This window comes from Leucopleurus acutus, assembly GCF_964270905.1.
Source record: "Leucopleurus acutus genome assembly, chromosome: 15".
Classification (NCBI taxonomy): Eukaryota; Metazoa; Chordata; class Mammalia; order Artiodactyla; family Delphinidae; genus Leucopleurus; species Leucopleurus acutus.
In genome coordinates this window covers 47,712,477-47,735,686 of record NC_139157.1, presented here as the reverse complement: position 1 = coordinate 47,735,686, position 23,210 = coordinate 47,712,477, and the positions used below count along the sequence as shown (strand labels likewise).

Below are 23,210 nucleotides of genomic sequence, written 5' to 3'. Positions count from 1 at the left end.
TTTGTGTAATTCTACACGTCATCAGTGATCTTAGAATCCCAGGATCTCAGATGTAGGAGCCTACAGCAAATCTCATCCAACCCCCTCATTTCTACAGACAGGACCTGAAAGGGCGAGATTCCAGGTGGCTGTTGAATGCGTGCAGCTGAATGAGTGCGGAGCCAGGCCCCGCCTGTTGGCCCAGTCCACCTACTGCCCCTTCTGCAACACCGGGCTGTTCCCCTGCTGAGCGACTTCATTACAGGGGTGGAGGGACACTGGGAAACATATGTATTGACTCCAGGACAAGAAAGATTCTTCTTGCAATTGCCTCTTTCTCCTACAAGTGGGACACAGAAAATTTTAGTTAGCAAAAATGCCTGATAAATTAAAATGTTAAGGTATGCCTAGTCTTCCTTTAACAATTCTCTGAATTAACTAGACAATAGCCCAGCCTTTCTTGGTGGGGGGGGAACCCCACTCCAGGTGTTGTGAATGTTTCTGCCATTTGGAAATCATTGCACAATGGTTAAATTCTCCAGGTGACTCCTTACCACTTGGTATGGGACAGATATGTCACTCCTAAAGTACCTTCCATGATTTAAACAAATGAACAAAAAAAAATTCAAATGTAAAATGCTGTCTTTTTAATTACTAAATTAAGAAAGTTAAACAATTTAAAAATGTAAACTCACAAAGAAATCGTAACAAAAAAGGAATTAAGACTTCAGAGTTGCCACTCAGTATTAAAAACTCAATAGAAATAGGGTTTTTGACTTGTTAAACATATGTAATTCAAAGTTGGTACAAACAGCAACTAAGAATGCAATACTTTTTTTGTGCTTCCCCATGAGATGTAAAGTAGTGCATAGTTATTTCACTGGAGGACCCTTGGACATAGAGAAAGTCATTTCATTAGCAGTACAGGACATTCAAACACTTATTTTACAATGGGAAATGTACGACCTCCCACCCTCACCTTCCCATAAGGGTTAGTTGAATGAGAAAGTTTGGCAGGCTGCCACGACTACAGTGCTATGGGTTTTAGACCATTTAAATGTGGTTACAAGGTTTATTAAATTAAAAAAGTTGGAAACATTTCAGCATTCATGTTTTATACAAGAAGTTTGTGTGGTATCCATCTTCTAGTTCCCCTGGTAGTATTGGCCACTTGCTTGCTTTAAAGAGGCTCACTTTTAAGTTTCAAGATCGTAGTAAGTCGAAGCAAATACTGGAAACAGAACTTGTGAATTCAGCTGGGGGCGGGGTGCTGCTGAAAAGAGTCAAAGTAACAGCCATCTACAGGCACAGTCATGAACCAAAAAAGTGCAATCCAAATTAAAAAAAAAAAAATCAAATCATGTTTTGCAAAAGCCAAAGAACGAGGCCACTGGTTTTCAGAATAACACCGGTGCTTTTATGTTGATTTTCCAGTCAAATCCTCACTCTGGGTCCCGAAGCTCTGTGGCCCACGTCGGCCACGGTCTCCACGTTAGCACCCACATGGTGTATGTACAGGGATGTATATATTATATATATTCATATTTAGAAAAAAGAAAAAAAAACAAACACCTGTCCCGGTTGGTTTTTGTTAAAACATGAAAAAAAATTTTATTGTTTTAGACAAAGAGGCCACTTTTGGAAAATAATACTTTTTTTTTAGTTGAATCAGGTGAAGACAGAGTTAAAATCACATAGGATTTGCATTTTAAAAAAAGGAAAGCACTAGGATCGTTGGCACTGGAATAACTATTTACACTGAACAGAGGTTTGGCCTGTTACATAACATCGATACAACGCATTTTCCAAAGTCTGAGAAATAACAAGGTTCTGTCTCGTATGCTTCACAGAGGAGGTTCGGATTTGGGGACAAGTGTCATTAATGAGGGCCATGGAAGTTCGTCAGCTTCAGAGTCACATGCAATCTGATCCTGGACAGTTCTCACTGCTCTGCTCGGAGCAGCTGGCTACGGAATTGAAAGCTAATGGGGAGGGGGCGGGGAAGCCTCTTGGACCAGGCCTCTCTCTGCAGACCCAGGTCTTACAGGTTTTCACCAGGCTGATACTGGGGCTCTGTGGCGGTGAAGTAGTCTTCCAGGAAGCCCTGCAAGTACTCGAAGGTGGGCCGCTCTTCGGGGTCCTTTTTCCAGCAGTGGATCATGAGCTCATGGAGGGAGATGGGGCAGTCCTGCGGACACGGCATCCTGTAGCCGCGCTCCACTTGCTCCAGCACCTCCCGGTTGTTCATGCCTGCAAAGACAAGGGCCATGAGAGCGGGCGCGCCGGGCTGCCCGGCCACGGCCACCGCCCCCTGCACCTCTTCTTTCTTCTACGTGGAGCCTGCGGGTGGTTAAAACATGTTGAGGGCTGTCTTAAATTAGACCCTGTCTTTAATGGGCTATCACACCACTCAGAAATAAAAAAAGGACCCCACTACGGACACACGCAAAGCCCCAGAGGATGAATCTCAAAAGCATTATAAGTGAAAGAAGCCAGACACAAAAGGCAACATACTGTGTGATTTCATTTATATGAAATTCTAGAAAAGGTAAAACTACAGTGATAGAAAGCAGGTCAGTGGTTGCCAGGGGGGGAGGGGGAGGGGAATCCTGCAGAGGGGCCGCAGGGAACACCAAGCAGTGATGGAAACATTCTGTATCAGCAAACCATCCCCCTAAAGTCCAGATGGTAAAGATTTTAGGTGCTGTGGGTTGCATATGGTCTCTGTCGCATATTCTTCATCTTATTTATTTTTCTACAACTCGAAAAAGGTACAAAACAAAAACAGGGTGGGAGCCGGATTTGGCCCACGAGCTGTAGTCTGCCAACACATGTGCTATATCCTGTATGTGGAGGTGTGACTATTTATGTTTGACAAAACTCACTGAATTCTTAAAATTGTTGACTTCTATTGTATGTAAATTACACTTCCATTAAACTGAGAAAAATATGAATGAAGCAGATAAAAACAAATCCACGGAATGAAAAATAAACCGTCCTTTGTTCACAGGACCCGTGAGCTCCATTGATGAACTTCATAAATTGGCCGTCCTCGTGCCTGGGCAAGCTCTTGGTGCCCCGCTGTCTGAGATCTGACATCACGCCACCACGCTGGGCACCATCCAGCCCAGTGACCCCTAGGTGCCCTGAGGTTTGATGACTGCGATGGGGAGACAGGGCGTCTGTGTTTACTGATGACCTTGGACAGGCCATCTATCATTGGAGACCTTTGCGACCCGCCGGGGGAGCTGCCTGATAGTGAAACATCAGGATGCCCGGAGCTAACAGGAGACATTCTGGGAGATTGCTAACCCTCAGGAGAATGCAACCTCCCTGCACGTTGGCCTTCTTGACAGAACAGGAAATACCACACTTGGGGTGAGCCGAATGCCCTGACCCCTTTCCCAATCACTGCCAGGCTCTCTCCTCTGGTTTTCCTTCCCTTTTCTGCCATATCACGTTCTGCCATTGCCTGCCAAGCCCTTGTATGTCCTGGCTGCTCCTTGGCCCTGAGCCTACAATCCTCTCCAACTTCTGACCCAGTTAATTTACAAAAGCAAGAGCCCGAGTTCCAGCCATTCAGAAACCCAGATTTCTTCCCCCAGCTCTCAGGGACGTCATCAGCAGGACACAGCGCATACACGTAGCAGCTCCCTTTAATGCTGGAGGAGGTGGCAACCTGCTGGCTAGAACCCTGTAAGCCTGGCCAGAGCAGCTGGGCCCAGGTCACAATCCTGTCCCCCTGAGTGGGGGACACTCAGACTTCGGGATCTGTTGTCAGTTCTCTTTGTTGTTGCTTTTGGAGCTGGGTTGATCCCGGCTCCTGTGGCTGTCCAGCACAGCCCTGTCAGTCACATGCTTATCCAAACCCTTTCAGGATGCTTTCTTATTCTCTGCCACTGTAATTCCTTGAGGGGATAAAATCCGTGTATTATTCCTGCTGTGTTGAAGTAGGCCTGCGATTTAATTATTCTAATATAACCTTGGTCACATTTCGGGGGTGACCCTTATTTTAGCGAGAGAGGCTCGGTGAGTGAATCTGGGTCCCCTGCCTCTGCACCATGCCTGTCTTTACAGGGGCCCACTTCAGTTGGATGTTCAGTCAGCTCTGAGGCTTATTACCTTAAATCCTCCTCCCACTACTGAAAACTCATTTTGACAACTCGGGATGGAATGGGGGAGCTGGAAGCAAGGGGAGACACTGGAGTGTCCTGCAGCGCTCTGGACAAACCAGGGCACGGGACAGGGACCAGCATGTCCTTATCCACGATCCCCAAATCCAACAAGCTCTGCAAAGCAAAAGTTCTGGAAACTCACTTGGCAGCAAAATTGATCCAAACTCACCTCATTCGGCCGTAAAGCCTGACCTGGTGTGAGGCTATCGACTGTTTCTCTTCATTCATACATATCGCTATAGAAGTAAGAATGTGTTTGAACACAGCGTGCAGCCCAGACTCTCCTAGGGTGTTATATAAATTATGGTCTAAGCACTGTATGGACTTTCTAAAAAAAACCAAAAACAAACGAGTCAGACCCTGAGGCACATCCAGTCCCAAGGGTTTTGGCTGGACGCTCCGGCATCAGGAGTGGCAGTAGCCACCACATTCCAGCCACCCCGAAAGGGTCAGGAAGAGAGCATAAGCACGTATCGGGCCTTCTCCAAAGCGTCTGCTTTGTATTTCAGTACAGACCTTGGTTTCATAATACCAGTATCTCAGAAGCCACAGGTGGAAGGTCTAAAACCTCGGAAGGTGTGACAGGCCCTTTTGGAGGTGGTACAACCCACCCCCAAATGCCTTCTAATGCTTTATTCTGGCACTGAGACCACCCAAAACCACACCACGGAGTATAACTAATCATTCTCCTATTGCTCCGCGGCCCTGTGTCAGTAAATGTTGCATGTCCTTGAAAAACAAACTACTCAAATGCAAGGATTGCATGTATGTTTTAGAAACTCTTGATTCAGTCTCCACCAATGGAAAGTTTAATTGGCCGCTTGGGTCAAGCCTGATTTTCTAGCGCTCTGCCTGAGCCTGGGACACAGCGATGCGACAGCTTGACCCTCAGCACGTAGCGTCTCCCGAGGCAGCCTGCTTCCCAGGCAGCTGTGACCAGGGACGGAGCTGGACCTTGGCCCACGTGGGACAGGGCACCAGCAGCCTCGCCGCCAGCTCCTGAGCACACTCTCCACCTCCGTTCTGCCTGCACCCTCTACTCACTTCTCCTCTTTCCCCTCTCATGCCTCTACCCAGGCTCCCCAGGCATGGAGAGCACACAAAACCGATTCCACGCACCAGGCCAAAGAGAAACATACCAACGTCAGCTTTGCTGGAAAAGTGGGATATAAGACAACGCACTTGGCTGACAATAACAATGTGAATGGGGCTGGCTCTTTTCCAACCAGCCATAAGCCAGAAGTGGACCTGACACCTTCATGATGGGCCTAGGCAGCAGTAACCGCGCAACCAAGAGATGCCCACTCGGCAAGGCTTGGGTCAGTTCTTATTTCACAAACAACACCCTGAATAAGTGGGTTGTGTTCCTATTTTTTTAAAAAATAGTACTCTTGGCTCTAAGAACTTTGAAAAATCATATTTAAGAATTTCTTTTTAGCAAAAATGGATTTTCCTCTTTATACTACTATTTCATGTTTCCTTTTTAGATGGCTTCATATTTTTGTTACAAAGAAAACTGTTATCTCCCCTCTTTTTAGCCACTTTTCCCAAGCCATTGGTTTTATCCAACACCTGGGAGGTGAGGGCCAGGGACTGGGAAGGGGACACACAGAAGACTAGTGCCAGGGTGGTCAGCAGAGTCCCGAGGGACACGGGAACACTGGAAGAGATGAATCTCCGTATCTTGCTTCCAATTGAGGAAGCAGACGGGGGGTGGGCGGGGACGGGGGCGGTGGTGGAGGAGGGTGCCTGGGAATGTTCTGCCCTATTCTTCCTTCTTCAGTGGGGAGAAGGCCAGGGGAGAAACAGAAAAGATAGAAACTTTAAAATATGGTGTATGTTTTAGGGAAACTTTGTCACCAACAGTTCTCAGTGGAAGCTGCAGTAGAGACTGTTTTTCAATAGGAGGGTGGTCTCTACCAGCCGGTGGTGTCTCACCGTGGGAAGTGTCATGGCCACAAAGCCCCCCAGGGTGTGTTGCCTGGTCCCCAACCTCTGCGCCAGCGAAGGGGCGCAGGGCTTGGCGGCCAGCGAGCAGACGCGCTCTCTGTTTTCACTCCAGCCTGCCCTCCTTTGCTCCCACCTCAGCAGTTCCTTACCTTCCTGCTCTCCCTGGCGTCAGTCAGGAAAATGGGCCATTTCCACTGGTCACTCTCACAGGGCACAACCCAGTGGGCCTCAGTTCACAGAAAATCCGTGTAGCCTGCCGTGCTGGGGTTTGCTTTTCAAATTGCTCTTCTCTGCAGCTTCCGTGAGGGCCTCCTGCCACCCTGCACTTCAGGCTCTCAAACGTGGCCACTAGTAGCATCCTTTCCAGTTGGTCTGCCCCAAATCCTGCAGCTGAGATTCTCTGGCCGAGTGGACTGCATTCGCTTCCTGCCATTATGACCATATTATCCTTCCAATTCACGCTGCTGGCTTCCTCGAGGTTCCCGAATTAAGGTCCAGTTTCCAACTCTCACTTCGCAACCCTGACTACGTATGGTTGCCGACAATGTCTTCTTTCCCGTGTGTGTGTTTTCCTTCCCTCTCTCCTTTTTTTCCCCTTCCTCCTTTTCTTTTACACTTTCCTATTCCGCTTCCTTGAGCTAGATATTAACTCGGTGGAGTCTCCTTGCTTTTCTTTTGGGTTCTTTAGGGAAGAAAACAGTTCATTTTCATTGTCAGAGCCACTTCACTACTTCGACTCTGTGTCTCTCAGCAGGTGACTCGACTTCCCCTGGCCTCAGTTTCTCCACTTGTCAAGAGAATACCTCCACATTCACTGTGCTTTTAGCTCTTTGAAAAACAAATGTCTTCTGTGAACGGAAGGTGTTGGGCTTTATAGCTCTCCGTTTGTGTAGCTTCCTAACATGGATCTCCGAGGGGCCACCTCTATACGATAGGGGATCTTCACTGTTACCCGTTCAGGTTTGCATCTGGGTTGGACTAGGGGTTGCGAGAACCTGGATTTTTGTGCCATGTTTATAATTAAGCACTTTGACAATGGGAATCATGCTCAGGTTCCCAGATATCCAGCTTCCTTGAGCAAACCGAGCTTTCCGTTGAAACGAAATTAGACCCTACTGTGCATAAGGGTTTCTGTCAGAGGCTCCCCCTGGCTTCTCCATGTAAACCCTGGAAAAAGCCCTTCTGTGCACCTGTCTGCTGAGCACTTCTGGGAGTGCCGGGGGGGCAGAGGAAGGAGGGCGCAGGCAATGGTCCTTGCTCAGCCCGAGAGCGTGCTATCAGATCACCGCGTGCTCTAGTTGTCTTACCGGCTACCACTGGGACGCTTCAAGTTAGGTTCTGGTTATGAGATCAAAGTACAGATTTTGGGCAGATGGATGTTGCTCCACGAGTATAGTTGAAAATAAAGGAGTGACCTTGAGAAGGCACAAGGATGACTAGTTTTGTTTCTCTTTCCACATCTTAACCAGATAAGCTCAGGACAGCTGTTTTGATTAAGCCCACTCTGTGAATAAATACAGAAATGACGGCTACTCAGGTGCCATAACACACGAAGGTTGTTTAAAGTTGATAATACAGTGTCACGAACAGCTCCTTTGTCCCAGAAACGTGAAAAAGGGACAGTCAGGGTAAGGGTGCCCACCGGGAAGGCCGCGGAAACGCACAGATAGGGAAGAACTGCCCTCTCCTCCCGCCCTCTCTCCTTCACCTGCCACACCGGCCAAGAGAAACTTTGTCGGGGGAGGTGACAACACGACTCCTGGGCATTCCAGGAAGGATTCCCTCTGGAGGGAACACCAGGAGCTGAAAGAAAAAGCCTGCAGACTGTGGATGGGGGCAGGGAGGACAAAGCACCCCTGGCTGAGATTCGAAGGTTCATCCCACCTCCCATTCTCCTGGCGGCAGAGCCCTAACTTCTTCCCACCCCAAGAGAAACCTGCTCCTGTCATCACGCTGGGCCCAGTGGGGATAAGGGTGCAGGCGACAGTGATGGGCTGCTGAACACAGAGGAATTTACGTCTACAGTTCAGGCTCTGTCTGAGGCATCTGAGTGGGGCAGAGGGAGGACAAAGGTGGAGACTTCTAATTCTTTAAGGAAAATGCTATACATTCACTAGTTATCTTCCTCTTCAAGTCATTATCAAGTGACTAGACGCATTCACGGAAGTCAGGCAGCTGTCTGTTGTTAAAGGAGCTGAAAGTGCTTCAAATGGATGAATAAATGTGATACACTTAAGAGAATGTTCCTGCTTTGTCAGATCCTGCCAAATTCCCAAAGCAGGTGTTCAGCTGAGAGCCGGGGCACTGAATGGCCGGGACATTCTGCCTAGAACGGTGCTGGGACATGGTGTCTGAACTGATCACGGGGTCAGTTTCTCAGAACAACGTTGAGGACAGAGGCTACTTTGTGGCTGGGAAAAAACATGCTATATTTATTTGTGGAGATGACGAAATAGAGCTGAAAGGCTTTGCAGGCTATGGGCAAAGTCTTGTTTTAAAAGCCTCACAGGCATAATCTTTTCTCCCCCTGCCATCCATGCATTCACTTAGACTTCCTGAGAGTGCACTATGGGGCAGACACTGTGCTGGGCATGGGGAACACATAAAAGGAGCCCCCTTCTCAGAGTTCAGAGCTACTGGGAAATAGAGACACAAAGACAAGGCTTTCAGCAGAGACGTACCCAGTGGCATGGAAGCAAGCGGAAGGTGCAACCCAGGAAGAGACATGGAGAAGGCTACACAAAGGAGGGGGTGGGCGTTTGGGCCAGGCTTTGAAGGATTCGGAGGCAGGGAGGAGCTGAGAGGAGAGACTTGCGTGTTTGAGAGAGATCTCTTGGTGCGAAGTGTCGGCACACGGCAAGCAAGAGATCACGTCTGGTCATGTCGCCCGCTCAAAACCCATCAGCCACTCATCTCACTAACAGTAGAAGCAAAAGTCCTTACCGTGACCCAGGAAGACCCTACCGATCTGCCTGGGGCCTCTTGGCCCTCTGGCTCCCTCTGCCCTAGACACACGGGCCTCGCGGTGGTTCTTCAGGGCCTCTGTGCTCCGGTTGCCTCTGAAGGGAGGCTCCTCCCCCAGGTATGGACCCTGAGCCTCGCTTTCTCAGATGTCATCTTCCCGGGGAGGTCCTCCCTTGCTACCCTCTATCCCCGTCCCCGTTTTATTCTTCTCCTTACCCATTACCACCAGCCAGTGCTGAATACATTTTGCTTATTTGTGTTATTGTCTGTCTCCTCTAAGGCATGAAAAGTTCAGGAGGACAGTTTTTGTCTTTTGGTTCACAGCTACACTCCTGGGGCCTAAACAGCACCTGGCATATAGTAGGTATTCAATAAATACTTGTGGAATGACTGAAGGGAAGAGGTATGAAGGACAATGCAAACAAAGGCTTCTGGAGTTTATCTGGAAGGCAAGGGGGAGCCATGGACTTGTTAACTAGTAGAGTAGGATAAGCGGGTCTGTGTTTTCCAGGATAACTCTGGTGGTGACAGTGATAGAATGGTGGGGGAGGGGAAAGGGGGAGAGACCGGAAGCGGGAAATTCTATGAAAGGGGGTCACTGCACCAGAGGATGACAGCCCACCATGGGGCAGTGGGGAAGTCACTTTCCCTTCCCCCTTGACCCCCATCCTCACCACCAGCCGAAGTAACTTTCCTGTGTGTGAAGGTGACAGAAAGCCACTCTCAGGTATGAAAGAGTTCAGAAAAGTGTATCTCCACCTACTGCTCTTGAAACAAGAATTACTTGAAAATACACTCTAGCCACCTGAGAAATAACTGCATTGAGAAGTCAGGATGGAAATCACGGTGGAAAGGGACTAGGGGTCTGTCCTGGGTGCTGTCCACAGGCACGAGGACTCAGGGCAGCGGAGAAGCAGCCCCTCGGCACATACTGCCCACGCGGTCGCACCAACAGACGGCGAGGACGCGGACAGGAAGGGCCTTCCTTCCGTGGCGACAATGGGTGAAGCTGAATGACTGTTCCTTAGCGGTTGTTCTTCTTCATTAAGGTAATCATCCTATAATTGGAATCCCTCTCTGTAAAAGGGATCCCTCAAGAAGAGTGTACTGTGAGATTCAGAAGTCCAATTAAATGTGATTACAGCTGTGTTAAAGAACAAAAACAAGCAGCGTCCACGGCGAGGGGCAGGTCAGGGAACAACTTTCCGTGGCTCCCATCACGCCCTCGCTGCCACGGCCCCCTGGCCACCACTGCAGACCGGCCAGGCCTCCCTGTGGCAGCACAGGCCCCTCACGGTGGGCTCTGGCCAGGCTTTCCAGCTGCTGGTCCGGGTACCCCTGCCTCACGGCCTTCTCCGCAGACTACGCCTGAGGCTCCTTGAGCGGGCGCCCTTCCGCATGCCCGTCCTTGTCTGGGACCCTCTTCCTCAACTTGAGGGGGAAACCCCACGTGCCTTCTTCTCCGTGAAGCTTCCCAGTCGTGGCCCCTTCTCTCTGCCGCCCTTGCAGAATCAGGGTGGCTATCAAAGCCCCCGGCACGTCAGCAGTTGCTCAGAGTATGTAACTCCGCGCAGTAAAGCGGACTTGGTTCCCCTGTCCAACTCCTTTGCCATCCTCACGGGATTCTGAGTGAAAGGCCCTTCTCAGGACCTGCTGTATGCAGATACCTGAATCAGGGGCCCCTCCCCCATTATCAGAATTAAGATTGGGGGCCCACGGTGGGTGAGTTCAAGTACTCCATCCCTCGAAGACGATTTCCTCTAATGACAGAGAAGTAAGAAGAAAGGCTGATTTCTTCCTGGATTTGATGCACTCTTTATCCATCTGACTTGCAAGCTCTATGAGTGCAGGGACTGGATTCATTCCTTTGCTCACTGTTCCAGCTCCAGCCACTAAAACAGCGTCTCGCTTGAGGACCGTTCTCATCAATGCTTGCTGAGAGTATGAATGCCTTGTTTATATTTATTTCCCAGGCCGAGCAAAATGCCAGGCGCGGTCACACCTACTGACGCTACGCCGAATGAATGAAAATCCCAGCCTAAGTTGTAAAGTGAGGCCGCTTTCTTTATGCCCAAACCAAACGTGACAAAAGACTCTCCCTCAGAAACACACACCTGCCTTCCTTCTCCGAGGCTGCCGCCCCCCTCTCCCCTTTGTCTTGGTTTCTGCGTGTGACCCTGAGAAACAAAAAGCAGCTTTGTCTTCCTGGAAGGAAAGGCTTCACAGAAACGCAGTACGTTAACCTTCCCCCACAGCCGCATTTAACACATCGGGTGGCTGGAAACTTGGGGGACTCAGGAAGAGATTCATTCAAAATTCAGACAATAAAAAAAGAGGTGCCTTCACATCTTCAAAATCCCGAGACCTGCACATTCTCCCCCTTGAGGAGCAATTCAACAATGCCCGTGCTGTGCTCCAGGCCCCTCCGGGGCGGCGGCCCTTTCTGCCCTGCTAGCTGGCTATTCCCAGAGCAGCTGCCCACTTGGTGCGTGCCGGGGGCAGCAGTCGCCACAGCATCAATAAAACTGCCTTCCGCCCGCATCTCTAACCGCCCAGTGCTGGTGCTTCAGAGACAGGGAATTTGTCAATTTTGCCTCTGTGCCAACCTGGCTCTCCTAGGAGTCCTGAGGCTACGACCAACCCAGAAAGAGATCTTCTTTACTTCTCTGCATTCTCCCAAGATGACCAGAAACAATCATAAAAAGGGAACAAAGGGATTACAAATTAATCGGCCCTCGCCGGCTCCTCTGACTGCAAAGATACGATTACAAACCCAGGATTTGCAAGAGCCCTCAATTCCTCATTAATCTCCACTATCGTTTCTGTCGCTGCTTTTTTATTTTTAAAAGCTCCTTTCTTAGGCAGGGAATGATGGGGAGCTAGGTTCTTTCTGCACTCAACAGTAACTGAAAAATATGTCCTTAACATTTCAGAAAGCAGATCGTCCCTGCGCTATAACCACTAAAGCGTGGAGGTAAAATGGCACGATTATCCTTTATGTCACCATCTGTCTAAATTAATGAATTCAAGCGAGAATAACCTAAAACCCGTGGTTTCTTTGGAGAGCATGACTCTGATAATCCAGAAAAATTCCAGGGCTTAAGAGTCTCCAATGTCTTTACACTATACTTGCTTTTGTAGAGCATATTTTAACTGTTCAGAAACGTGCAGTGAGGGAGTTACCTGGTGGCCTAATGGTTAGGATTCTGGGCTTTCAGTACAGTGGCCCGGGTTCAATTCCTGGTCTGGGAATTGAGATCCTGCAAGGCGCACGGCATGGCCAACCCCCTCATCCCCCGCCAAAAAAAACCCAACCAAACAAAAAACCCCACAAAAACCAAAACCAAGAAACGTGCAGTGAGTGGCTTCTAAATTGCGTTTCCCATGTGCCTCTGTTGTCTCTGGCCATCTGGAGCAAGGCCTGCAGAGAGGGCAGGTCCTGACATCTTCCTGCCAGGTTCACTCCATAGGTCAGTGCTACAGAGTAATCAGAAAGCAGTGAGGGCTTTTCTCCTCTTTCCCAGAAGTGTCTGCAAACTCCATTTGGGCAGAGGTTCTGCCAGTGACACTTCTGCCCTGGGAGCCAGGGACCCACACTCTTACCGAGAGGGGAGAGAACCCATGAACTGGGGCGGGCTGAAGCATTCACCAGCTACTAATTGCATTAATCCTGGCACACGGCTCACGGTGGCTGCTTGTCTACCTACCACGGGGGCTCCCACTTCTGCTTTTCTCTGGCTAAATACCTGTCCATGTGCTTCAAACTCATGCTTGGCAGAAAGCTGAGGATGGGGTTTAGAAGGCAAACAGGGTGAAGGTTCCCCAAATGGTGCTGGGAGATTCCCCAAATGGTGCTGGGACAGCATCCATCCAGGCCCATTTCTGCTGTGCCCTGCCCTTACCTGGGTACGGAACTCTTCCTTTGGTGACCAGCTCTGTAAGTAAGATTCCAAAAGACCACACGTCAGACTTGATTGTGAACCTCCCGTACAGGGCTGCTTCGGGGGCTGTCCACTTAATGGGGAACTTTGCACCTGCAGGAAGAACACCCGGTTACTTGTCAGGCAGAGAGCATGGCGCTGGGCGTGGGGCTGGGAAGGAAGAGCAAGTGGAAGTGCTTTCCTGGGATCAGGTTCAGAGAGGAGGATGGGAAGGAGGGGAGACAGGACACAGACTAGGACTGAGCAGCTGTTGGGGTCTGCTTCTGGCTCTGCGACCTTAAGCAAGTCCCATCAAAGGGCTGGGCTTCAAGGCCGCTTAAAGTTCTGGCCTTTAGAACTTGAATCTACAAACCTATTGTAAGACATAGGTTTGGTCTGGAGGTAGGGCTAACTTGTGATTTAGGAAACTATATATTTTTTCTTTTGCTTTCAAATAAAGTTATATTTTAATAAATACACATAGAATTAAATCACACTGCTACTCTCAAGAATCCTTTAGTATGTAAGACCATAGTCTGCTCTTACTGAGGTATATAAAAACCAGATCAAGCCACCACGCTTCTCCCAGGGTGGAGACAATTTGCTGCCGCCCAGGTGTTATGCTGAGATGGGCTGTATTTCCCCAACGCCTCCTACATCTACAGCAGAGAAACGACTTTGCCTCTGTCTACTTCCCCTGTACACTCTCTTTCTTCCTTCCACCCTTTCCCCTGATAGTAGCCACCTTTAATTCTGGGATAGCTTTTTCTTCTGCACTGTATGATCCCTTGCTTACCTCCCTACCTTTCTCCCACCAGCCAGACAGGGTACTATCTAATGTTTGTTTTTAAACAGTGGTTTTATCTCAATGACTGTCTTATGAGTCTCATTTCTCAAGACCAAGAAGCAAATTTTGTGCCAAAGTGAGTAGAATCTTTCTTTCAAATGTCTCCGATTAAAAGAATCCTTCCTCTAATCAAAAAGGAAGGGTGGGGTCCACCCTGCTTCTTCTGAAGCGAGATGTATACACGGGGAATTAAAATTGATTCAGCAGCCTGCACTCTCACACGTTAGGCTCAACAATGATAAAGCAGTTTCAGATATTTCATTGAACAAACTAAACAGGCAATTTTTATTAGTGATGTAAACAAAATTATATGTTTAAAGCATGTTAGTTTTACTAAGGAACTCCTAAAAAATATCATACAAAGGCTGACAAAATGAGAAATTTTCACAGTATCTTCTATGAAAAGCCATTATGTGTAAAACTGGCAAATGATTAAAATCTTTGAATTAGCAGTGTTTTAATAACCAGAGGTTAGGATAAATTACAGCAATTAGATTTTTGTTTTAAATACAGCACATGATAATATCTTCAGCAAATCTACCCTGGCATTTTCTGGCAATATAATTTTCCTCTCCATCTCTTCTATGCCCGTGAAATGAAATTAAAAAAAAAAATCCTACTATTTTATTCCATTGCATCTCACATTAACACTGGAACAGAGAAGTTATTCTATAGTTTTTCTTCCTTTTATGTATCGAGTTATTTTTAATTAGCTACGTTTCTCAAGCATAATTACTTATATCTTTGCTTAAGTGTTGCAAGGTCTGGTATTCTCTGAACAGTCATTTTGTTTTTAAAGTTTCTTTCAAAGCATTCTTCTCACACTTCCTATCCTCCAGCATTCTGTTCACGCAGCTTTGGACTCTGAGCCTCTGGGATTAATGTGATAGATTTTCTTCAGTGTCGAGAGCCAACTTTGCCCTGGACCAAACCTCAGCTGGAATTCTCTTATTTCAGAGAATTAAAGGTATATTAAATTCATTCCTATTTAAACCATCTCTCGAGCCAAATGGCTTGGAAATCTATGTCTGTCTCCGAAGCAAATAGAACATTTTTCTCCACTGTGCAGACACAAATCCTGCAAATAAAATGACAAGCAAAAAAAGCCTTTCTTCCCTTCTTGGAATCACTCCACGTTGCTCAAGATGTGAGTGTTGCTGAAAGTAAACTATTTAAAATTGGGATAAAGTCATTTTGGATTTTCTGAGAGAAGATTTCATAATTTCAGATTAAAAAAAAGCAATTATCAATATATCAGTCAGTTGTGCTAGTCTGCTTTCTTATTTTCTCACTGTATCATCTATAACAAGAACTATAATATATAAACCTTCAAAATATAAGTTGAAACAAAGGCGGTAATGGATCTCTGATAGGGAATCATTTGTAGATATGTGCTTTGACTTGCGAGCAGGAGCGTACTTACATAAATTTATTTTGCACCAGTTTTCTTTCTAAGATAAGCAATGTATTTATACCTAATACATTTTGGAGGGGAAAAAATGAAGAATGTCTTTGTCTGATTTCTCCTACTTTGTTTTGGGCCCAAAATAGCAGCCACTGTTGACAAAAGAAGGTTCTCTAAAGATAACTCACAGTTTCAAGGAAGACAAAATGTTCAATTAAAGCACTGATAAGCTATTAGTGATTAAGTGAGGTTTCAACGGAGAAGAACTAATCAGTGCTCACTCTTCTGCTCATCTCATTACCTCAATTTCCCCTCATTTTCGTTTCCCCCCTCCTGAGGGTACAGATGCAACTCCACATCAGGGAGAGTTCACCTGGGGCTTGGGCAGGGGTCTCTGCAAATGGCCATGCGGTTGCACACTGCAAATCCCGGTCTCTGAGAACAGCATCCCTAAGGTTGCCAAGGATACCATCCTGCTGGGGGCTGGATGGGCTCTCTCCTTGGGTAAAGTTAGGAAACCTCAGAAGCCTGGAAGGAAGGACCTCCTAGGTGTAAACATTGCCTTTTCCTTCAAAATAAAGTTCTCCTCCCTCAGATTTTTTCATAGATATCACAGCAGGCATAAAGCCAGGATCAAAGTTGTCTTCTAATTGGTATGGATTTGTAGAAAAAAGGGGACAACGTCAGGACACCTACACCACAATGAACTTGGTGTGGTCATGTAACTAGCTGATTTGCTCTTCCTGAAATTCTCTTGTTTGGGAACAGGATTAGATGCCAAAACAATTTCCTCTCCTCTGTACTTCACTGGAGGAAATAACAGCAGCCGATGCAGGTATGATGGTCTGTACCACTGATACCACAGGCTATGAAGGACCTGGAAACTCTTAGTGTGCTCGTTCAATGTTTAGGTGAACTAAACAATACGGAAATTATCATCACTCTAGTTTTTATTTCTTACTGAATTAGACAGTTTAGGATTCTGTTAAGCCAACAGACAAAGGCCACACATAATCTATAGGTATTTATGTATGGACTTGAAGGCATCTTTTCCACCGATGTTTTCCAGGCAGTGTCTGCAGATTTTACCAACTTCCCAAGGTTAACTCATTGCTGAAAGCCTGACTTGGTGCTGTCATTGGGGCCCAGGTCCTGGAACCACTCTACAGGTAGACTATCTTTGTACTTTGGTCAGTTACCTCCCAGAATAGCAAGAGGACCAGCTAGCCTCAGGCTAAATCATTTTCTGTGTCGAGTAAACATAGCAGTGTTTTAAATAATCATTTCTTATAGATACCTCACGCCTGCTTCTCTAAAGTCTCCGGAGATGTGAAACGAGTGGGCATCAGCGTTGTGACCAACAGGGAGATTCTACTCCCGTGGCTTCAACGACTGTCCTGACTCCAGTGATGCCTGCATTTGTACCATCTGATAGGACCTCCCCTCCTGAGTTCCTGACCCGTAAAACCAACTCCCTCCTCAGAGCCTCCACTGGGACCTCATAGGGCCTCTCGAACACAATATCCACAATGTATCCTCCCCACGATTCTGCTGCTTTTTCAGTGTGTGCTGCCTTGGAAGCTGCCGAAGTGAGGACACCAGAATGCTGAGAATCTTCCTTCTGGATGCCGTGTCTACTGGTTCTCCACTGTGCACTCAGGTAAGCAGCACGGAGCCTACCTAGACGAGCTCGACAGATCTTCATGGAGTCATCTTTGGCCTCTGCTGCTTTAGCGTCGTCCACATTGAGCCTACTTCGCACCCTTGAAGGTGTCTGTCCCTCTTCATCCTCACTACCTGCACTCCAGTCCTCACTTGCTCCCTGCCACCTGCCTCCTTCCTGCACTGCCTTCCACTTGGGCCCGCATGCACACTCTGGTCCCTCCTTCCTACTCCCCAGCCTCCTCCTGTTATCCAGAGCCTCACCTCCTCTGTTGCCTCACTGGCCCCATGACCTCCTCTGACCGTCCTTCCTGCTGCAGGGCCTCCAGGCAGGCTGTTGGCTTTGCCGCAAGTCCCACCCTACTCCTGCCCCATGGTTGACTCCTGCTCTCCTTTGTTCCTGGCCTAAGTGCTTCTGGCCCGGGAACCCTGGCCCGGGCACTAAGACTGGGGCAGTTTCCCTAGCTCTGCACTGCCAGAGTGTCTGGTTCTTTGTGGCTGTTACCATTTAAGTGCAGTAAGCATGTGAGCTGTCAGAAGTGCATTTTTCTCCATAGATACTGTCCTCGGGGGCCGGCGCGTGTCTTTCCGGATGGCCACCGTGTCTCCAGTATTGAGCCCAGTGCCTCGTGCACAAAAGGCACTAGGTAAGGGGGTGCTGAATGAATGAGTGACTGGACACTGGTAGGCCACCGGGCCTTCCCTTCCAGGCTGAACCACCTCGGTTCCTTATGGGGCTTATCATCAGTTCCCTGCTCTCCGGCGAGTCCTCGCCTTGTCCTCAGTGACCAGGGTCGCTGTCTCTAACCATCTGGACGCGCTTTTACGTGTTTGACAACTGTCAACTACAGTAGAAAAGCATCTTTCACACACTAATGAAACTTAAAAACACCTGGAAAAACCCTGATTTTAGTGCCAGATGAAGGGTGTTCAGAACCCCTTTGGGTCTGAGTGAACCTGTCTGAGGTGGTGGGAATCCTGGACTTGGCTCTCTGAGGGGCCTGGGGCTGAAGCTGGGGGGTAAGAGCTGCAGAAAGACAAGGTGGCCAGAGGCCTTGGAGCAGTCACAGCCAAACAAAGTGGAAAATCCTTTTTTTTTTTTAACAGACTGGGATGGAAGCAGGTGACTGGATAGCAATCATTCCACCTCACTGGTCTTCTTTAGAGTAAGGTTAACAACCGTCCATGTTTTAAGTAAGAGAAAGGAGAGCGCTGTGGATCTATTCCGTTATCAAAGTTTGTCCACAAGACAACAAAAGATCCCACCCCTGCTGGGCTGGTTTAGTTCTCTCTCTTCCTACCGTAAGTATTTCTGGAGTTTCCTATGTGCCTGGCGTGGTCCTTAGTGCTGGGGCTACCATAGTGAATGCAACCTCCTGCTCTCAGGGGGCCTGCAGGCTAGCTTGGGAAGGAGATAAAATAAACGAATGGCCATTATATATGTCAGACAGCGACCAGTGCTATAAAGAAGAATAAAATGGGCTACAAGCACAGACTTTGTGGGTTCTTCAAGTCACACTAAGGACTCCGGATCCCACCTGGGTGTGGTGGGGAGCCACTGGGGCCTGTGAGCATCCTCTACCTCACCCTCTCCTTGTCTTTAAAACATGGAAATAACGCGTTATTACCTAGAGAATGATCTGTGATGAGCCAGAACGTGAAAAGCATTTTGACTTTTCAAAACTCTTGAAAAGCATCATGACATTTCAAGGCCTGTGGGTGTCTATTAGCAATTAGGTAGATCAGCGGTCCCCAACATTTTTGGCACCAGGGACCAGTTTCGTGGAAGACAATTTTTCCACGGACTGGGGTGGGGGAGGGGGGATAGTTCAGGCAGCAACGCCAGCGACGGGGGAGCGGCAGATGAAGCTTCGCTCGCTCGCCCCGCTGCTCACCTCCTGCTGTGCGGTCCGGTTCCTAACAGGCCGCAGACTGATACCGGTCTGGGGGTTGGGGGCCCCTGGGGTAGATGATGTGCCTATTGTCACTTCTGTCATCATGTTTATTTAACTTGTGGCTCTAGTCACATCTGTGCTATTTAGCACACTTTTCACATTTGGGTAGTACAAATCATCTCAGAAACAAAGGAGTGAAACTTACTTAGCATACTCCAACACTTTGTAAACCTCAAACATTTCTACGAGAAATGAATGATCTTTTCTGAGTTTATTCTTCCCTGATGCTTTTCCTTTCTTTCTAGCATTTCTCTTGTCTCTGCTGTAGGCTTTTCCTCAGTCTCCCTCTCACTAATTCCAAGTGTGTTAGAGGCCTAAGTGCTGTAGACCCTTCTCTCTGCTGATTCCCTGGGGGAACGTGCCCGCTCTCATGGCTAACCCTGCCCGGCATCTCTGTGTGAACTGGGCGGGAAACACTGGACAGACTCTGTCTTTCATCTGAAGTCTTGGTTCTCAATTTGCAAACGTCTGAGGGACAAAGCCTCTAGGATGTCCTGCCTTTATCTCAAAGGTGGCAACTACAAATCTAGATTTATTTTTCATTAAATCATTTTACTATGAATAAGACAGTTTGTTATAAAAGAAATTATTGTAGGTGGAAAATTTTACTACATGACTGACAAAGTTGATTCTCACTTTAATATTCTAGGATGCAAATGGAGTTCCTTTCTACTATCCCTTTTCTGGGGGTCAGATTCCTACTCTGCCAGGCTTCAAGGTGAAAAACCTGAAAGCTGGTTGGGACTTCTCCCTCTCCTTAAACCCAATATCCAATCCATCAACAAGGCCTCTTGCTTCCCTCTTTGACGAGTCTCTCAAACTTTCCCTTTCCTGTTTAAGTTCTCTGCCAAAACCTGATTTGGGACCTCATCCCTCTGGTCCTCCAGCCATGGTGCCCTGCCTTCAGCTCATTGTCTTTCCAATTAATCCTTTTAAACCTCAGCTTCCTAACGTCCACACCTGCCTCCCCAGCAACCATACAGTGCGTTCCCTACTGCATTAAGTCATAATCCCCCACCCAGTTTTCTAGGACCCACATATCTATTCAACTTTGGTTCTTGCTGCCCCAAACACACAGTTACTCTAGCCTAGTTTGCTTTCCCGTAACCTGTACCCTGCACTCCGCATAACCGTGAACTTGCCTCTTCTACATTAACATACCCTAAATGTCATCTCTCCCTCCGCCTGCTTAGCTAAAGCCTGCTCAGCTCAAGTCCCACCTGCCTCATCAAGTCACCTGTGACTACTCCAGCCTTCATCGTTCTCACCAGTGCTCTTGGGAATCAGTGCTATAAACAACAGTTTAATGCTTGACAATAGTAGCTCCCACAATAGCTAAACATATATTGAGTGCTTGCTAAGTGTCAGGCGTCATGCTAAGTGCTTTACACATACGACGCAGATACCAATAACGGTCCTGTTCTACAGATGAGAAAACTGAACAGAGGTAAAACGATATGCCAGAGGATGCATGTAAATGGTGGAACTGGGATTGGAGCCAAGGGAGTCTGGCTCCAGACCCCAAACACTCAACCACTACTGCCACGTCCGTGTTTCCAACACGTCTCTCTACTAGTTATTTCGTCTTTCCTTAAATAGAATGCAAATCCCTTGAGGTTGGAGACCATGTTTTATACTGATCTTCTCCATAGTACCTTGCCTAAGGCTGGTTAAACAGCAACTGCTCAATAAATGTTTTAATTGGCTAAAGGGTCAACCTAGCAATTTATTCAACACGGATGGCCACAGAGATTCTCTTCCTTTACACAAATTTAATCAAACGGAACAAAGAAGAGAGTGACACAATGCAGCTGTGGAACAAATAATTATTTTCACCCTTACAGTTACAGGAAGAAAATCCTTCTGACCACACTCCAGGACAGTCTAACTGAAGGCTTGGTTTTTAAGTGAAAACAGGGTGACCAGCTAAATTCATTAGGTCAGCACGGCTCATCCCAACCCCCAGGTCCCAATCAAGTTATGAAGGTCCTTTATCCCCAGGGGCCAGGCAATCTGCTTTCTTCTGCCTTAAACAGAAACAGTTCTCACTTGATTCAGTTACTTACAGTACTTTATGCATCTTGGTGCATTAAGGCGATGGCAGCAGCATTTCAAATGCTCAAACGAAGGCTGCAGAGCCTTTCACTCTCAGGTCCGCCTCCTGGACTAAGCGTGTGGAAGTCAGCCAGGAAACGGGGAGCGAATATTCTTTGTGACAATGCAAAGACGTCAAATTGTGGGCTGGGCTGGCGTGGCCATTTGTGGGAGGCCAGGGCAGTCATCTAGGAGAGGGGCTCCAGCGGCAGGCAGACCTGGGTACGCACACTGGCTTTGTTGGGTGACCATTTAAAAGCCACCTCAGTCTCAGTCTCCTTGTCTGTAAACTGGGGATGATGATAACCTCATGAGGTTGTGATGAGAATTATAAATAATTTAAAGGGCTCGGCACAGTACCTGGCGCCTCATTATACCTAAATAAATGCCACCTATTATTTTATTTGGATCTTAATGCAAAGGCACTGAGTTGCATCAGGCCAGCCAAAGCTCTCCAAACTTCACGGGAGGGAAGGAGGATGAGGAAAACCCAATGCACTCAGCAACCAATCACTGAGAACTTACTCAGCGTCCAGTGAGTCCCCAGCACAGTGGGAGTCACCTCCTGCCCTAGGACATTCCAGGCAGCTGTGGGACAGAGCTCACAGGCAAACCCAACAGAAAGCTTAAATTGTGGTGCTGGCTTTAGGAACAAGAGGACTCAGGAGAGAGGGGAAAGAGGAAGTACCCAGGGACGGGGGGCTTGGGTAGAGGCGGCCACATGAGAACGCTGCAATGTGACCCTCGGTTCTTCCTGGGGCTCCAGGAAGGGGCCAGGAGAGGCCTGGGGTGGGGGTGGGGGCGTGAGTGGTGGGTAGCTCACATCACTGGCTCTTCCTGGATTCCTGGACTGTCAAGCCTTTCCCTCTCTCTCTTTTTTTTTTTTTCCATGGTGACCAGGCCAATTCCACAGCCCTGAAAATATCCCCTATGGCTAAAACCTGGGCCAAGGTGGAGAAGGCAAAGCCAGCAGAGCGTAAAAGCAGCCAAGTCCTCCCTACAGAGAACGCAAGCGGTACCCTCACAGCATCTGCAAGGAGGAAAGGCACTAACATCAACAACAGACACTGTTCTTCTGCACCACACATCCATCCAGAAGCCTCTTTAGTTATGAAGCCTCAAACTCTGCAAATTATTACATCCAGGATTAAATAATGTGAAGTACTTCAACTTTAAAGTTATCCTGGAGAATAAAAGAAACCATGAACTACGCCAATAACAGGAAGCTGATTATACTGGTGGGGGGGAAAGGAGGGGTGACAAGGCAGGACTAGGGCAGGATATCCTGTGAAGGAGGTAAAGCTGATCTGACCTGGAACTTTGCGGTTACTCAAACAAAAACAATGATTTCAAACCCAATAAAACTTGGCAAAGCAAAACTCAGAATTTTCACACTAGGCCAAAGGAATGACTTTGGAATTTCCCAAACATGTCTGGAGTAATACAACTGTGTGTTTTCCAGTTATTCCTGGTGACACACTCTGTTGCAATTTCTACTTTAGGTTCATAAGGTTTTAGCACCACGTTTTAAAAAAAAAATAAACGAAAAGTAAATGGTACAATGGATTGAGATGATATTCCATCTGAAATGCATAACGGTGAGCGGGCAGTCTGAGAAGGAAGGAGGTGGGGAGTAGGGAGGAGTGCTGTCCCCCCTGGGGATGTGGGTGGAGGAGGACCACGTTCGGCTAAGGAAGACAAGAACCCAGGACCAGAGGCAGGGCCTGAACACTCTGCAAACACGAGGGTTGACGAGCCAGGCATGGATCCCAAGTCTAGTGTGGCTGAATTCGTGGAAGGAATATTCAGGCTGAGAGAGATGAGCCAAGTCCCAAGGGGAGCCCCAAATCGAGGACCAGACAGGAAGGAGTAGATGGTCCATCAGCGGGTATTAAAAGCCCAATCAGGACAACTAGAGGACAGAGGGGAGCAAACCCAGCACCCGGGAGAATGGGGGATGAGGCTGGAGGCAAGGCACTGGTCCTGGAGTCTTGCAGTTGAGGAAGGACAGGCAGGCAGGTAAACTGTGGAGGGGCAGAAGTGCCTTACATGGAGGAGAACAGAAAGCAGGCTGTGACATTTCTTCTACAAACCTATGGGGGAGCCAGAAGGGGAGGGGAGGAGCTCGGGCTGCTTGCCTTTCCCCATCACCCTCCTCCCCAGTGGTGACCAATGACAACCCAGAATAACTCTCACTTGCAACACAAAAGTAAAGAATGAAATTAACTAGCATCTCCTGAAATCATGGGTGTTTGGTCC

The 23,210-nt window shown here is 47.9% G+C and overlaps 1 protein-coding gene and 1 long non-coding RNA gene across 5 annotated transcripts in view; one reads left to right on the top strand and one right to left on the bottom strand.

The window, feature by feature from the left end:
- Positions 1–763: 763 nt before the first annotated feature.
- FYN (FYN proto-oncogene, Src family tyrosine kinase) overlaps positions 764–23,210 on the bottom strand; it is a 124,832-nt gene continuing 102,385 nt past the window's right edge. For 2 of the 4 annotated variants that reach the window (XM_082855924.1, XM_082855923.1), the window contains 2 exons: positions 12,971–13,102; positions 767–2,229 (listed from right to left, as the gene is read on the bottom strand). In XM_082855924.1, coding sequence (XP_082712050.1) covers positions 2,021–2,229; positions 12,971–13,102 — 341 coding nt within the window. In that variant the 3' untranslated portion in view covers positions 767–2,020. Of the gene's footprint in view, positions 2,230–12,970; positions 13,103–23,210 lie in introns of all 4 variants that reach the window. The other 2 variants (XM_082855925.1, XM_082855926.1) reach the window with 2 other exon arrangements.
- Positions 3,112–22,579, top strand: LOC309972289. Its single transcript, XR_014326793.1, has 4 exons — positions 3,112–3,357; positions 16,804–16,900; positions 17,460–17,549; positions 21,852–22,579. It is a non-coding gene; the product is annotated as an uncharacterized lncRNA (long non-coding RNA).